Below are 17,169 nucleotides of genomic sequence, written 5' to 3' on the forward strand. Positions count from 1 at the left end.
AGAGCCCCCGGACCTAGCCTCGGAGACGGTGAGCGGCGGGTTACCACGGCAACCATGATGTCTCGCGAGACAGACATTGCGCCTGCGCACTGACGCGATAGGACGCGGTCCTGAGCCTCCCAACCCCGTTCCCAGCCAAACTCAGGCTTTTTGCAAGTTCCTGCCTCGCGACGCTGTGGGCAGACTCTCTCCCCGGTGAGTGTCAAGGCGGGATGACGGGATGGGAAGCTCTCTGAGCGTTCGGAAGGCGGAGCCGGGTAGGGCGAGGGCTCTGCGCACGCGTGTCGCGGCGCACGTGGGCGCGGTGGGGTCGCGGTCGTTAGTGGAAGTCGGACCAGGGGGACGCGGAGTTCGGGAGGGGCGCGCCGGGTGGGATCGAGCCCGGGGCGCCGCGGAGGGCGGAGGCCTCGGGGCGGTGGGCTCGCGAGCTCCCCAGGTCTTCCCCGGGAACCCCGTCTCCTGGGCCGCACCCCCCTCGCCCGGACCCGCGTACTTTCCTGCCTCCGGCCCTTGGTTTACTCCCCTCTGTCCTCCTGGAGTTAAGTGTCTGTAGGTACGAGAAATCGTGACATAGTCCACCCTGGTCCTTCAGTGCTCCGCTGCCTAGAAGCGGGGACGGACCACAAGGTAACTACAGTTCGGTATGGTAAGTAGTGAGGAACGAGGGTACTAAATACGGGGGGGGGGGGGGGGGGGGCATGCACGGGGAAGGGGTGACTCTGGGACAGGAATGCAGCCCCCGGGAACTGAGGCCGTCCTCCCCTCTGCTACCGGATCCGGTAGGCATTTCTGAGGCCTTCCTCTCCTCCACTCCCGGTTGATGACACTAAGCCGAGTAGATTCTATCTCTTAACTGTTTGAGCTAGGATGTATTTCTGTGCCTTTCCCTCCGCGGCGACTCTCTGGGAACCTCTTTGCGCCTTCCACTCCTGGCAGAGGACGCCACCAGGCCGGGAATCCACGAAGATCTTTCTGCATTGCCTTTCTAATCACTCCACTCTTCTGCTTTAAACATTACGGTTGCTTCTCATTACAAGGCTTGCAAGGACTTTCACCCTGTGGTCTTTGTCTGCCTTTGCTAATAACCTCACCGTTTCTAGCATCTCTGCCCCAGAGACCTTGAACTTACTTCACTTCCGTGAATGTGTTCCCTGCGATACCCTTTCGGCTTCATACTCCCTTTGGCAGGCACTCTTCAGATGTAGGGTTAAAAAGGTCACTTTATCCAGGACTTCCTTGCTGACCCCCTCAATTAAGTCAGGCTTCTGCCGCGTGCTTACTATCCTGCAGTTTCCAGACCTCAGTGTGCACATCTTGTTTTATTACCTGCTGATACGTCTTTTTCATGGACTCTAAGCCTAGTGAGGTCAGGAATGGTTTTTACTTGGTACTTTATGGCTCCGTGCATTGTGGGTAATCCAGAAATACCGGAAGAAAGAACGGTGGTGGTGGGGCTGAAGGTGGGAGAGTATTGAGGCAGGCAGAGGGAATAGTGTGTCTGAACATGTAGAGCTGGGAAACTGGAGGCCTCGTTAAACAATATGTGGTTCCGTGGCAGGGTGTGATCCTGCCTGGTGGGGCATAGAAGGTGAAAGGCTGGTGGGGAGACAGGGGGCCAGAGTGGGGAGGGCCTTGTATGTCACCTTAGAGGGTTTGCACTTGATCTTCTAGGTCGTGGATGCCCCCAAGACATAGCACAAAAGGCACCTCAGCAAGGCCTGTTTTTCTCCTCCAAAACTGTTACTTCTCATCAGTCAGTACTTTGTTTTCTGGATCATGTGACCTAAGACTGTGCTTATTGAACTGCTTGGTTCTCATCTCCCCCGCTAGATTCTGAAGGCGGGAGTTCCCACGCCTGTCTTGGCCTCCCCTCCGGAGCACATAACTGTAAGTATTTACTGAAGGATTTAAGTATTCTGTGCTGTTCGAATACCGAGGCACGCGGACGGACTCGCGGTTTGGCAAGAGCCCTGTTAGATTTGTCTTGCTCGTCTTCATGACCACCTTCAAGCTGATGCCAGCCTCCCCCAGTCCCTACTTCCTGATTCCCGGAGCTTGAGGGGAACACGGGGAAAACGCAGGACGAGGAGTGCTGTGCAGTGGGCTTCTGCGGCAGATACAGAGGCTCCGGCAGAACTGGCACGAACAGGGTCTGACCTTGCCTGAAGGAGCTGAATTTTGGATTTCTGTTAGAAGGTGACTTAGGAGGAGGAGTGACCAGTGGAGGTCAGGAGGCCATTTCCCAAGGCCGTCCAGTTTTCCACAGCCCTACCCCAGCAGTTCGTAACCCTGTTCAGTATCAGATTCACCTGGGCAGCTTTTTACAAGTATAGACGCCCTGGCCCTATTCCCAGGGCTCCCAGTTCAGTACGTGCGGTATAAGGACCAACCCATCCGTAGGTTTTGAAAGGCAACAGGTTATTTTTGAGGTGCAGCCAGGATTGAAAGGGCATCAAATTTGGGTCCGGAAAACCGGTTGTGACTTTGGGCCAGGCGCTTAAAGTCAAGGCTGTTTTCTTACCCACACGTTGGGCAATCATACGGGAGTTGAGTGAGGATCAAGTGATACATGGAGAAAGTGCCTTCTCGCTTCTGACACGCTCCACAGAGACGCCTGTCACCATCAGTAGTAGCCAGCCTGGGTGAGTGGAAGTTTAACTGGAGCGGACTTCATTGTGCAGGGGGCATGTCGGGGAAGGCAGGCCTCGGTGGGATACGTGGTTTGGAATGAGGGACTGCCTGGAAGGAGAACGTCTGGTTACCTGAAAACCGGGACAGTTCCAGACGCCAGACTCGTCGGGGGCTGGCTTGTTTAGCCCCCTTCAGCTTTGCCACGTAGGTCACTATGGGCTGAGCCCGAGGAAGAAGCGAGGCATAACAGTGAGGGAAGAGAAGTGTGCTTGCTCTGGGAAGGAGAGCCAGGATGTGCCTCCCACATCAGTGGTTTACAACAGCTTCCCAAGAAGGAGCCTTCCTATTTTTCAAGTTTCAGGACAAAATTCCCCTGATTTTCAGCAGATTGCCAGTTGGAGGAGCAGTCTCTTGGAATAACCGGGCCGGGGGAATGTACGCCCGTGTCTCTAGATGTTCGAGGAGGGTCACACAGAAGCTTAGGGTCTGGGGAGGGAGGGAGGCTTCAAAGGGCATAGAACGAAACTATCATTTGAGTATTTGGCCGTGTGCGTGGAGTAACTCACACCTGGTCGGTAATCCTGAATGGCAGAGGCTTCCTGTGTGCAGGTGGACTTGGTTTTGGTTCCCTGCCGAGCCCGGCGACTGGAACGCTGCCTGCACGCCGGAGGTGCTCAGGGAGTGTTTGCTGAATGAAGCCTGACTGGAGAGCATCTTAGAAAACGTTGGCAGAATTGTAAGACTAATACCACGCAGTCCTTAAAAGAATGACCATGAACGGGTAGAAACATGGAACATTTTTAATAAAGGAAATAAATAAATAGAACGTCACGGTGATTGCAGTAATGCAAAAACATGTATATATTGCCTGTATACGAATAAAGACAAAGTCATGAAAAAATGGGGAAAATAAATGCCTTAGTCTTAAAAGAGGTCTGGTGTATGGTCACGTAATCGGTTCTGCGGAACGAGGCTTGCTGTGGCCCATCGAGAACCAAAGTACAGACAGGATACTCTTATGACATGCACTGCCAGTAACACGAGTTTTACTTTGTCGTTTGCTTCTCCGCGAGAGATTTTTCGGAATGGCCGCGGCTCCTCAGGCACCGGGGAGGGGCTCCGTTCGGAAGACGAGACCCTTAACCGTAAAGACCTTGCTGAACAACCCTTACGCCATCTGCTGGAGCGCGCTCGAGAGAGAACACATGCACTTCATACTGCAGACGCTTGAAGACAGATTTAAATCTCTTGGGCTTCGGAAGATTGAGGATAAGAAGAAAAAGAGAAAGCAGTTTTTAAAAAAACCAAGCCCAGACAGGTGTGGCACAGAGGTTGAGAAGGGCGAGGGCCCGAGGGAGAAACCGCCAGAAGGTAGCGAGCAGGGGTCGGGGTGGACCCCCGTGGACGTCAGGAAGCAGCTCGCCATTGGCATCAATGAAGTCACCCGCGCTCTGGAAAGGAACGGGCTGCTGCTGGTCCTGGTGTGCAGGTCAGCCAAGCCCGCCATCCTCACCTCGCACCTGATTCAGTTAAGTCTGAGCCGGGCGGTTCCCGCTTGTCAGGTTCCCCGGCTCAGCGAGAGGCTTGCACCGGTCATCGGCCTGAAGTGCGTCCTGGCCTTGGGGTTCAAAAAGACCACCACAGCCTTTGACGCTGAAGTCAGAGCTATAATTCCCCGAGTACCCAGCTTACACGTGCCCTGGCTTCAAGGCAGACCCGAGGACTCCGGGGCAAGTTTAGACACTGCGTCCTCAGAAAGCCGAGACAGAGAGATTTTGGACACGTCCTTTGAAGACCTCTCTAAACAGAAAAGAAAGCTTGTTGGAAGTCAGCAGGCTGTGGTGTTACAACCCCTTAAAATAAAGAAACTGATTCCAAACCCCAATAAGATAAGGAAACCACCCAAAGGTAAAAAAACGACCTCAAAGTAATCTTGGGTCAACTTATCGTTTCACACAGTTGTAAGATGACACTTTACGAAGAAGCCTTGGAACTAATAAAATGCGTTATTTTTACGTATATTCTTGAATACTTTTAGTAACATCCGTTTCATATGTGTAAGACTCTTTGTATAGCTGGATGGGCTGACGCTTGAAAACACTAAGTGCAGAAAATATCCAGAAGTACGAATATTGTAACAAAAGTTTATTGCGACTAATGTCCATGCTTGTATAAATTCACTTTCCAAGAGGCTGGTACCAATGCTAGTAAGCAAGAAAATCTGCATCCCACGACACTTAACATCTTTCTGGCAGGCTTGGAAGGTGTGCCACAGTAAACAGGTTCTAGTTAGTGCTGCCGGTGAGAGCGGACTGCAGATGCATCATCAGCTTTAAAAGAGCTACCAAACACCAAACAATACATCGTCTTCACAAACATCACAAAAACGGGGCACCTGGGTGGCTCAGTGGGTTAAGCGACCGACTTCGGCTCAGGTCATGGTCTCGCGGTTTGCGGGTTTGAGCCCCACATCAAGCCCCACATCGGGCTCTGTGCTGACAGCTTGCACAGAGCCTGGAGCTTGCCTCTGATTCTGTGTCTCCCCCTCTGTCTGCCTCTCCAATGCTCATGCTCTGTCTCTCTCTGTCTCTCAATAATAAATAAACATTAAGATAGAAATTAAAAAAAAGACATCACAAAAAAATCTTTTTTTCTTAACTTCCTGTTGATTTAACTTTGTAGGTAGGCAAATGCATGAGCTTGGGAGAAAGGCTTAATGTTCATAAAAAAAAGCCAGACACGGTATTTTGAATGGCTGAAGTTCACCCCTTTACGTGGCTAACTTACTTTCTTGGAAATATAACATGGGTACAAAGTAGGCCGGTAATTAGGTGAAATAAGTCAGGAAGAGAATTAAAAAAAGTAAACTGATAGGGCGCCTGGGTGGCTCAGTCGGTAAGCATCCAAAGTCGGCTCAGGTCATGATCTCATGGTTCATGAGTTCAAGCCCTGCATCAGGTTCTCTGCTGTCAGTGTGGAGCCCTCTTGGGATCCTCTGTCCCCCTTCCTCCCTGCCCCTCCCTTCCCTTTCTCGCAAAAAGAAACATTAAAAAAAAATTTAGTCCTAATAACTTTATCAACACAAGTGATTTTACGGATTTTCAATTTTGAAATATTTACTGGTAATCTGCCTAAATTATAAAGAGGGAAATGTGACATTTATTAACTAGTGCATTTAAAAATGACAGGAAAACTGAATTCTACAACTGAATTATGTAAACAAAGGAAAAGTGCCATAGTCTCATCACGAGGGGAGCTTGTGATAAAATTTGGCAATTCTGCAATTATTTGAAAACCTGCTTCATGTAAGACTGTGCCATAAAAATGAGTGGAATATAATTCCCAACTATAGTCTTGATGCCAGATTAAATTAAAATCCCTAATTCCCAGCTAGAGCCTTGAGTCCAGATAAACTTAAAATTCCATTTACTTGGGGTGCCTGGGTGACTTAGGTGGTTAAACACCTGACTTAGGCTCAGGTCATGATCTCAAGTTTCGTGAGTTAGAGCCCCAGGTGGGGCTCTGTGCTGACAGCTCAGCGCCTGGGGCCTGCTTTGGGTACTGTGTCTCCCTTTCCCTGCCCCTTCCCCGTTCATACTCACTCTCTCTGTCTCTCTCAAGAATAAACATTAAAAAAAATTTTTTTTAATTAAAAAAAAAATCCCGTTTACTTAATTCTTGGTGTTTCAATGAATTAGTTCAGTTTTGCTTCCAAAGCCACTCTCCTGTTAAGGAAGAATGGGGTAGTGCAGTTGGGTCCGAATCATTGGTCTTCAGAAACCATCCCCGTCCTCAGGCACTACTGTGGCCCCCCGGGCGCCCTCTAGTGGTGGTCTCGGGGCTGCCACGGCTGTAGGTTTAATCTTGTGCGGAAAGTGGCTTTCAGCTCTTTAGTGTTAAGTCAGAGCTGACAAAATTTTTTTTTCTGTAAAGGGCCAGGTAGTAAATACGCTAGGCCTTTGGGGCCATACAGTGCTGTCAGAATAACACAACTCTGCCTTTTGTAGTGTGAAGCAGCCACAGGAAATGCGTAAGCAAGTGAGTGTGGCTGAGTTCCAACGACACTTTATATATGGATGATGAAATCTGCATTTCCTATAATTTTCACATCACAAGATATTATTTTTCTTTGATCCTCACCCCCACCCCCACCCCCGGAACCATTCAAACATGTAAAAACCATTCTTAGCTCACGGGCTGTACAAAAAGAGGTGATGGGCTGGATTTGGCTCATGGGCCATAGTTTGCTAGGTCCTGCCTGGTATAAGGTATGACCAGTTTCATCTGACCACTTACAACATAAAGACTGTCATATTGTCGAAAATTCAATTTTTCTGGACTGAAGAGCCTAGGCACTGGTACAGTAAAGGCAGGAACAAGTATATCTACTTTGTGGTATTTGAGCCAAAGCCAGTTTCCACGTGGCCTCGTTCACGTTTTCCCCCTCCTGGACTACTGGCAGTTAATATGCACGTAGATATGTACACTGAGAAAACTGGTTTTCAAATTCTAGATAAAAACACCATCAGTAACAAAATTATGAACACTTATTTACAAATAACATTTTCCATTAGCATGACAGCTTTCATGATAAATTAAAGTCAGCATAAAGGAACATGTGCAATTTTGCATAAGTAATAAAAACATTCAAACTATCAATGTCCTGATAGCACTAATAAATTCCACTGAGCATTTCTTTTGGCTTTAGAGCTTTTATTTTCTTTGCCTCACATCTCTTGTTGCTGCCGAGAAGAAGCGAGTATGTGCAGCAGCAGCAAAGTCTAGTCAGCCATGGGTGTAGACTCACAGAGACCGTGTTTGCACAAAACTTTGCTTCTGAAACCAATCCACTGACCTGTTGAAGATCAAAGTACAAACCTATGTGTTTACTTATTTGGCGCCTCTGCTCCTGGAGAAATAAATGTACTTACTAGTCCCCGGTACATTTTGATCTCACTATATACTTAGACACCCCCCACTCCTCACTGAGTTACACACGTCCCGGTTCCATAAATGCTGTCAATCACACTGTGCAAGGTGGGGAAGTACCGATTTGCCGGACGGATCCTTCATTCTGTTACATGGACAAACAGACCAACACTTAATCAAAGAAATGCAGCAGTTCATCTCCACACAACAGCAAAGATGTGCTTACACAATTCTGTGACTTCTGTTCCATCCCTAGAAAAACAGTCCCTTTTCTACAGAGAGGAAAAATCCCTTCTCTTCATCAGGAGACAGCCAAAAGTCTGAAAATTCGAGGAATGTGCTCTTTGTACCCTTTCATCCCTCCTACAAATAGGTGAACAGTGGAAAAAAAGAATGTTAACATTCTAGCTAGAAAGATGTACTATTGGTCACGTATGGGTGTTTTTTCATCTTTTCTGATTGTTACCGACGACATCGATTTTGCCGAAGTTGTGCTTTTATTTTATTCTTCTTTGGAATGGCAGTTCCAGGAATCATTAAATAGAATATTAACAAATGATGATGCCAGAGTTTTAGAAATAGAAATATCCATCTATTGTAATACTAGTCCAACCTAGGGAGGGAAGAAACACAACAGGTAAGCAAGAAAAAATAAATTATAGTGTAACAGATCTGTATGTTTTAAAAGCTACTAAAAAACACCTTACCAATCCTAAGGGAAGCAAGTATGGGATTTCCTAGGTAAATGTATGAAGTTTATAAAGGGTGTGTCAACTTCACTTACCTTTTCAGAATCTGTTCCTGGACATCTCCAGTTGTACAGATAATACTGCAAATTGCCATCTCCTATGCCAAACTTGAGTTTTTCCAAGAAGGTCTTATTTTCCATCAAATCTAGTGCATTGAATACATCAAATCCTTTCTGCCAATATAAAAAGGATTTAAAAATTTAAATTTCAAAGGACCAGAGTGTTTCCTCTATTATGTATTTCAGTGTAATATTTAATTCATCTACTAACAGCTTGAATATGCATTTCTCCTAAAGAGGTTTAATGTCTATAATCTATGTGTAGGTGAAGAACTCAGTTCAAATGGTCTTATAAAACTAGCAGCGAGTCTGACGGAGTCAGGAGGCTTACCCAGAAATGCTCAGTCCAAATCGGTAGTATGTTGGCTAACACTAACATAATCTATGAAGATCTCCGAGAATATTCTGTCCCTGTTTTAGAAGGAACATTTTGCCCAGATGGCTCTGTCTCCAGAACTGTTAGTTATTGGCCTTTTGAAGTTCTGACTTAGCTAGAGCTTTAACGACTTCAAGTGTATCCTTGTCTTGGGCTGCTGCTGGGAAGTAAATTTAGTAACATTTTACTAGTAAAAATCTAATTTCTTAAAAATGTTAAGTAATAATACCATGAAAGACGTGGTATAGATGAAGCACCTAAATTTCTATTTCTCAGGGGTTTTGCTTTAAATCATTTATTGTCGGCCTTTTATGGGGGGGGGGGGGGGAGGAAGTAGCTGAAAAAGAACAGGATCAAAGAATCTGGATAATGTTGACTTGGGGACCCAAGAGTACAATGTTAAAAAAAAAAAATGTTTTCAGTTATCAAATGCCAGATAAATGCAGATATGTCTCACGTGTTGTTCCCGGTTTCTCACAAATAACATTTTCTCATGTTTAATAATTACATCAAAATAACTGTTAGCTAATTTCAACTTTTTTTTTTCTCTTTCTTTTTTTTTTTTTAAGAGAGAGAATCTCAAGCAGGCTCCGTGCTCAGTGTGGAGCCTGACGTGGGGCTCGAACTCACCATGGTGAGATCATGACCTGAGCCAAAATCAAGAGTCAGACACTCAACCAACTGAGCCACTCGGGTGCCTCTCAACTTACTTTTAAAAGAAAATGTTTATTTGTAGCAAGAATTTAACAATTATCCTAATTACTACAACTAGAAAAATACTGCAAATATAGGACAGCACATTTTGAATTTAATTCCTTTCATTTTTCAAAATGCCTTTTATTTTAAAATTCAGAGACTAGTTGAGTCCAAAATAAGGTTGTTGTTGCTAATTATTCACTACAACACAAACACGTATGTTCCTTATATCAAGCATCATGTATTTTCCCTATATGCCTTGTATTATGAGTTTTATGCATTCTTATATGAGGGTTAGCAGTTTCTAATTTGGGGGCACCTGGGTGGCTCAGTCGGTTAAACATCCGACTTCAGCTCAGGTCATGATCTCAAGGCTCGTGAGTTCGAGCCCACGTCAGGCTCTGTGCTGACAGCTCAGAGCCCGGAGCCTGTTTTGGATTCTGTGTATCCCTCTCTCTGTGCCCCTCCCCTGCTTGTGCTCTGTCTCTCTCTGCTCTCAAAAATAAACATTAAAAACAAAAAAGTTTCTAATTTGCACAAAATGTTTTTGGTTAAGTTGCAAACAGAATTAATGATGCAAACAGTCACTGAAGTTTTAAAAGAAACTCTTATCAAAATTGTTCCTCTGATGGTCAACAGTAAAAAAACATCTCAAATGAGGGGCGCCTGAGTGGCTCAGTTGGTTACACAACTGACTTCAGCTCAGGTCATGATCTCGCAGTTCGTGGGTTTGAGCCCCGCATCAGGCTCTGTGCTGACAGCTCAGAGCCTGGAGCCTGCTTCGGATTCTGTGTCTCCCTCTCTCTCTGTTCCTCCCCTGCTGGTTCTCTCTCTCTGTCTCTCAAAAGCAAATAAACGTTAAAAAAAAATTTAAAAAAAAAAATCAAAAAAAAAATCTCTAATGAATTGCACCCGTGTAGAGGAAAATACAGTAAGAGGTTTTATACACACTGACACGCAGATATGGAGAAACAGACAAAAAAGGAGTCAGTCACTTACCAGCTTGGCTATAATGAGTGCGTCACTCATGAGGTCCAGCAGGGGCGTCTCGGTGTGAATGTTGTAGAAGGAGTAGGCAGCTTTGAGGCTCTTGTGAGCAGGGTGGTGCATGACTGTGGAGGGGAGTGTGTAGAAGCTCAGGAAGTCAGTTAGTTTACCACTGGAGTTCTAAAGGACAAAGGTAAGTCAGGTAAATACCTCCTTCCTTGAACACGCTGCATCCGTGCATTTAAGCGAACTTTTTGATTTGTGACTTGTACGGGAACTTTATGAAAAAAGGCAGCACCTCCTACCTCTCTGTCAGCAGTCTGGGTTTGGGGGGCCCTTAGGGTATGTTGGGTAGAGCCTGAGAAGCAGCATGGAGTTAGACCCTACTTAACCTAGTGCTGGCTGGCAATTTGCCTAACCTTCTTAAGAAGCAGAATGTTCTAACAGGAAAGTTTCCCTTAGCTTGACTAATGAGTCTCCCTAGACCCTTGGAACAGAGATGAAAGCAGATTCACTGTTTTTGCAGAAACAAGAGCTCCAGGGACTGGAAGGCCATCTTTCCCAACTAAAAGATACTGTATCAATCTAACATCTTCTTGGCACAGAGCAAGAATTTTATCAGCTTAAAGTGAGGTCAACAGAGTGTAGCAGCTGTTTTGAGAAGCTTGTGAAAGGCAGACACACCTGTGAATCTGAAGCAACCAAAAATCAAAAGGGACCCAAACAATGGTCTTGATTTCACCATCACTGGTATACCTTTTAATATAAAAAGCTAGCCAGTATTGTTTGGGTTGTTTACATTAGCTCTGGTGGCCTATGCGGATGGCATACAATTCAAACTGTGATATGCCTGAATTATACACAGCTGAAGAGACTAGACAACACATATGTTCTTGCTAGTATTTCTTTTGGCAGAAAATTCCATAAGGGATATACTGTTTTTCTTAATGCTTCTGATATACGAAACCGGTTTTCGGACATTAAGAAACTAACCATGTTTTGCTAAAGTGATTCTCTACTGCTCTCTATTAGCAGCTAGCTCAATATTCGAGTTGAATTAAAGACCTCAATTTTCAGCTTTAATAAGGACTTCCACTTGAAAAACAAAACTCACTCGATGGGCTCAATAGTGGAGTGGAGATGACAGAGGACAGAAATCACTGCACTTGAAGAATTCAGTAGAATTTACCCAGTATGAAAAAAAAACAGAGAAACTAGACTGGGGAAAAAGAAAAAAAAAAAAGAATTAAGTCTCAGGGATCTGTGGGAGAAAGACAAAAGACCCAACAATCCTATCAGGAGAGTCCCACAAGAAATCAAAGAAAAAGAAAAAAATGTGAGCTACAAAAGCAGAAGAAATAATGACTGAAAAGATTCCCAGATTTGGCAAAACACACACAATAAATTCAAGAAGCTGAGCGAATCTTAACAGGAAAAACCCAAAGAAATCCACTCCAAGATGGATCCTAATTACAGTTCTGAAAACTAAAGACAAAGAAAAGTCCTGAAAGTAGCCACAGAGAAATGAGACATTACCAAGGAGAATACCATTACATTACCATTACCAAAAGATTCACATTACAGCAGGTTCCTCATCAGAAGCCACAGAGGCAGGAGGAATGCACATCATTTATAAGTGCTGGAAGAAAAGAACGATCAACCATGAATTCTGCTTCTGGTGAAACTACCCTTCAGGAATGAAGGAGAAATAAGGACATTCTAGGACAAATGAAAACTAAAAGAATTTGCTGCTAGTAGACCTACCTTTAAGACCGGCCAAAGGACATTCTCCAAATAGAAATGAAATAATAACAGAAGGAATCTTAGTGCATCAGGAAGTAAGAAGGAACAACAGAGCGGAAATCCTGGTACATGCTGTAAACTATGCTTCTCCTCATGAGTTTTATAAATCTACTTGATGACTGAAACACAAGTTGTAAAACCATCTGATACTCAAGACAATATTTAAAAGTCAAAAAGATGGAGAGCCTGGTGGCTCAGCCAATTGAGTGTCCGGCTCTTGGTTTTGGCTCAGGTCATGATCTCACAGTTTCAGGAGTTTGAATTCCTGCATGGGGTTCCATGCTGGCACAGTGGAGCCAGCTTGGGATTCTCTGTCTCCCTCTTGCTCTTCCCCTCCCCCAACTCGTACTGTCCCTGTCTGTCTCAAAATAAATAAACTTAAAAAAAAAGTCAAGATAAAGGGATCTGATGGAAGTAATGTCACTTGAAGTGGTAAAATGTTGATTGTTGAGACCAGTTGCCTATGATAAGTCACATACACACACACACACACACACACACACACACACACACACACACACAGACATGCCCACAGCGACCATCATGCAACCTATATAAATATGCTCAAATGCATCATAAATACATAAAGATTAATCCTAAAGAAATGTTCAAGTAATCCACAGGAAGGCAAGGAAGAGAAACAGAGGAATAAGAACCAGAAGAAACAAATAGAGAACAAATAATAAAATGGTAGACTTAAGCTTGAACACATCAGTAATTATCAAATGTAGATGATCTAAATACACCAATGAAAAGACTGGCAGAGTGGATAAAGAAACATGGCTCAATGACATGCTGTTTTTAAGAAACTCACTTCAAATTCAATGATGTGGGTAAGCTGAAAGTTAAAAGGCTATATGAGACATACCGTATAAACATTAATTTGAAAACAGGAGTGACTATATTAACACCCAATCAAGTAGACTTCACAGCAAAGAAAGTTACCTCAAACAAAGAGGGATATTACATGTTGATAAAAATATTGATCCCCTGAGAAGACAGAAAGGTCCTAAATGTATATGTACCAAACAAGACCGTCAAAATACATCAAGAAAAACTGAGAGAGCTGGAAGGAGAAATGGGCAAAATACGAAGTTATAGTCGGGGACTTTCACACTCCTCTCATCAACTGACAGAACTGCTGGCAAGAAAACCATCAAGAAGCAGAAAATCTGAATAATAACAAAAGGATCTAAATGGCATACAGAGAACAAACACTCCACCTCAAAAGAGCAGAATACACATTTCACACACATTCACCAAGATAGACCACATGGGCCTAAAACAAACCTCAAGAACCTTAAGAGAGCTGAAATCATACAAAGTGTCTTATCCAACCATAATAGAATGAAACTAGAAATCAATAGGAAATCTCTGAGCGTGTCAAAGTTGAACAGAATTCTAAATAGTCCGTGGCTCAACGAGGAAGTTCCAAAAGAAATTTAAAAATATACATAGAACCAAACGAAAATGAAAATATGACACATTAAAATACTAGGATGAAGCTAGAGCAGTGGAGGGAGGGACACTTAGAGAACTACGTGCTTACACGTAACAAGGAAAGGCCTCAGTAATCTAAGTCCATCCCTCAAGGGACAAGACAAGAAAGAGTATGATAAGCCCAAAGAAAGCAAAAGTAAGGAAATAATAAATATAAGATCAGAAATCAATGACACCAAACATAGGAAAACAGAGGAAAATCAATAAAACAAAAGTCTTGTTCTTTGTGGAAAAAAGTCAATTACAGTTGATTTGGTGCAAACATAAAAAAAGAAGACACAAATGTATCAGTATCAGGAATGTAATAAGCATTATCACTATGGATCCTGTAGCCATTAGAAGGACGTGAGAATAATGAAACAACTTTACTCTTATCAACTTGAAAATTTAGAATTATAAAATGCTGATAAAATAAAATTGAAAAGATTAAAGAGAGACATATCATGTCTATGGACTGGAAGACCTGTCAGTTCTCCCCAAATTAATTTATAGGTTAATGCATTCTTATCAGAATCCCAGCAAGGTATTCTGTAGACAAAGACAAGCTTATTCTACAATTTATGAAGGAAAGGTCAAGGAAATAGATCAAAATAATTGACAAAGAAGAATAAAGTGGGATGAATCACTCTGCCTCATATCAAGGCTTCTACAGAGCTATAGTAATTAAGACAGGGTGGCAGGAACAGACACCACAGATCAATGGAACAGAAGAGAGAACCCAGAAATAGAGCACAATTCGAGTATTATTATTCAACACATGCAAAAACTTTTAGAAATCAAGATGATAGTTAAAAAAAAAAAAAAAAGGCAAAGTATATGACCAGCATACAAATGGCTAACAGACGATGTTCAAATTCATCAGTAATAAGAACAGATTAAAAACAAACCATGTGATATCCATCAGACCAACCTAAATTTAAAGTCTGATAAAACCAAGTGTTAGTGAGGATGTGCAGAAAGAGGAACTCTCATTCGCTGCTAAGAGATACTTTGGTGAGCTATCTGGCAATCTCTAGTGATGGTTAAAGACGTGTCTGACCCTTAGACTCTGCAGTTAGACTTCTGAGTATGCATCCTAGGGCAGCAGTTCTCAAAATGTGGTCTGTGAACACCTGTGGGTGCCCGAGACCCTTCCAGAAGCCCGTGAAATCAAAACGATTTTCGTAACAGCACTAAGAAGTTCTATGCCTTCTTCACCGTGTGGACATGGGCACTGAGGATGCAGAAACAATGGCGGTGCAGCTCCCCGTGCCCCAGCACAATACAAGGCAGTGGCACCAAGCTGTACGGTGGTCATTTTACTCTTCACCGCCACCCCCTCGTAATTAAAAAGAAGCTTCACTGAAGCATGTCCGTGACTAAAGAATTATTAATTGTATTAGCTCTCGACCCTTAAGAACTCATCCTTCTAACATCCTGTGTGATGGCCTGGAAGGAAGCAACATCTAGCTCTTCTGCGTCTGGAAACACAAAGGTTGTCTCAAAGAAAGCCCGAAGGTATAGAGTTTGGAAGATGTGTAACTCAGCGAACCAATTATTTCCCAAATGACCAATCTATGACATTACAAACTCATACACTGGTGAAAGAATGATCAAAGCACAAGACGCACCAGTGGGTTTTAATCTAACAGAATATGAGCCGTTCATTAACATGCTTTCAGATAGAGAATATTCAAAATGATTTGAACAGGCTATTAAAATACTCATTCTTTCCCTTCTCTTCAATACTTCCTGTGAAGGATTTTTCCCCACATGCTTCAGCCAAAAGAGCACATCACAATAGATGGGATGCAGAAGCAGCTGGGAGGACCCAGCTCTCTTCTAGTAAATCAGATGTTAGAGAGATTTGCAGAAATACAAAACGTACCATTCTTAATTTTGTTGCTTTGGAAAATAGGTGTTTTTCATGAAAATCATGTTATTTAGGTAACATGTTTATTCTTGTCCTATTGTTATTAAATAGTATACATATATTTCAATTATTTATTGTTTTTTAAACTAAGATACAACTGACACATAACATAATATGACTTTCAAGTGTACAAGGTACTAACTCAGTATTTGTATATACTGCAAAATGATCACAGTAAGTTTAGTTAAAATCCATCACCGCATGCAGTAATAATTGTTTTTTCTTATGATAAGAACTTTTAAGATCTACTCTCTTAGCTCCTTTCAAATATATTGACACTATGCTGTATATTACATCCTCACGACTTATTTTATTAACTGGAAGTTTATAGCTTTTGACCCTCTTCAACCCACCCCCTACTCTGGGCAGCCACCAAGCTGTTTCCTGCATCTGTCAGGTGTTTTTGTTTTTGTTTTGAATTCTACATAGAAGTGAGAACATACAGTATTTGGCTTTCTCTATCTGCTTTATAAAATAATAAACATTTTTGTTTCAACTTTCAATGTAATAAATATCTGTAAATATTATCCCTAGAAATAAAAGAAAGAAAAAAAAAAATTGGGTCCTCAATAATTCTTGAGTCAAGAAGTCCTGACATCAAAAACTTTGAGAACTGGGGCGCCTGGGTGGCGCAGTCGGTTAAGCGTCCGACTTCAGCCAGGTCACGATCTCGCGGTCCGTGAGTTCGAGCCCCGCGACGATCTCGCGGTCCGTGAGTTCGAGCCCCGCGTCAGGCTCTGGGCTGATGGCTCGGAGCCTGGAGCCTGTTTCCGATTCTGTGTCTCCCTCTCTCTCTGACCCTCCCCCGTTCATGCTCTGTCTCTCTCTGTCCCAAAAATAAATAAAAAACGTTGGAAAAAAAAAATTTTAAAAAACTTTGAGAACTGCTGACCTGGAGAAGCTTACACAAGTGCATAAAGATCTGAGTATCGAGATGTCCACTCCAGCGCGGTTTTCAGAAATAAAAGCTTGCTGTTCTCCAGAAAGGTCCTTTGAATTCACCCTGTCCATTTTCGCCGCTTCTGCCCTCACTTGGCTGTCATCCCCTATCCGGACCGATGCCCGACAGGGCTGGCAACACACTTCTGGCTCAAGGCTCGCAACTGAACGGGTGAGTAGGCCACCACCAGGACTTCTAACTGCCGCCTCACTCCTCCTCTCCTCCAGGTACTTACCAGATTAAATCTCAACTTTCCAACCTAATCCCATGTCACCCAAAAGAGGTTCTAAGTGAAACGTCATTTGAACAACAAATTCCAAGCTTAAAAAAAAAGGGGGGGAGGGGAGGGCTTAGAAAGCATCATGTTAAATCTGTCTAACCAATCAACAGAAAATCCAGACTGTCACTTTTCCTTCCTGAACAAGGGTTAAGTGGCTGAGTTTGGCCATCTCAACCAAAAAGCAGTTCAGTTAGGCCAGTTTTGTGAAACAAAAGGGTATTAAACTTTGGAGTGTATGTCAGCCAAACTGGCATTTTCAAAACTGGGTAAAGCAATTGATCACACAGGGACCAACAGAAGAGCATCC

The 17,169-nt window shown here is 43.5% G+C and overlaps 2 protein-coding genes across 10 annotated transcripts in view; one reads left to right on the forward strand and one right to left on the reverse strand.

Moving 5' to 3' along the window:
- Positions 1-84: 84 nt before the first annotated feature.
- RPP38 (ribonuclease P/MRP subunit p38) lies at positions 85-16,232 on the forward strand. Of its 7 annotated transcripts, none has more exons than XM_060659262.2 (3): positions 85-195; positions 1,672-1,887; positions 3,707-5,260. In XM_060659262.2, exon 3 carries the CDS (start codon positions 3,717-3,719, stop codon positions 4,560-4,562), a length of 846 nt encoding a protein of 281 aa, XP_060515245.1. In that variant the 5' UTR covers positions 85-195; positions 1,672-1,887; positions 3,707-3,716; the 3' UTR covers positions 4,563-5,260. The 7 variants fall into 7 exon arrangements, 6 of the variants coding, with proteins under 6 accessions (XP_060515245.1, XP_078306520.1, XP_078306518.1 ...); XM_078450394.1 differs by having other exon boundaries at positions 94-195; positions 1,831-1,887; XM_078450392.2 differs by having other exon boundaries at positions 98-257; positions 1,672-1,753.
- The window catches only part of NMT2 (N-myristoyltransferase 2), a 74,666-nt gene continuing 64,820 nt past the window's right edge, over positions 7,324-17,169 (reverse strand). For 2 of the 3 annotated variants that reach the window (XM_060659255.3, XM_060659256.3), the window contains 3 exons: positions 10,440-10,607; positions 8,345-8,482; positions 7,324-8,173 (listed from right to left, as the gene is read on the reverse strand). In XM_060659255.3, the coding sequence (XP_060515238.1) occupies positions 8,153-8,173; positions 8,345-8,482; positions 10,440-10,607 (327 nt within the window). In that variant the 3' untranslated portion in view covers positions 7,324-8,152. Of the gene's footprint in view, positions 8,174-8,344; positions 8,483-10,439; positions 10,608-17,169 lie in introns of those variants that run through there. The other variant, XM_060659258.3, reaches the window with a different exon arrangement.

Source organism: Panthera onca, chromosome B4, assembly GCF_046562875.1.
Source record: "Panthera onca isolate mPanOnc1 chromosome B4, mPanOnc1 haplotype 2, whole genome shotgun sequence".
Classification (NCBI taxonomy): Eukaryota; Metazoa; Chordata; class Mammalia; order Carnivora; family Felidae; genus Panthera; species Panthera onca.

What these genes read in the sequence shown, in the direction of transcription:
- RPP38 (XM_078450392.2), top strand. Translation starts at nt 221, where the DNA reads ATGGGAAGCTCTCTGAGCGTTCGGAAGGCGGAGCCGG. An exon ending in CGTTCGGAAGGCGGAGCCGG is followed by an intron (nt 258 to 1,671) that starts GTAGGGCGAGGG and finishes TTGATCTTCTAG; the next exon opens with GTCGTGGATGCCCCCAAGAC. An exon ending in AAAACTGTTACTTCTCATCA is followed by an intron (nt 1,754 to 3,706) that starts GTCAGTACTTTG and finishes TCTCCGCGAGAG; the next exon opens with ATTTTTCGGAATGGCCGCGG.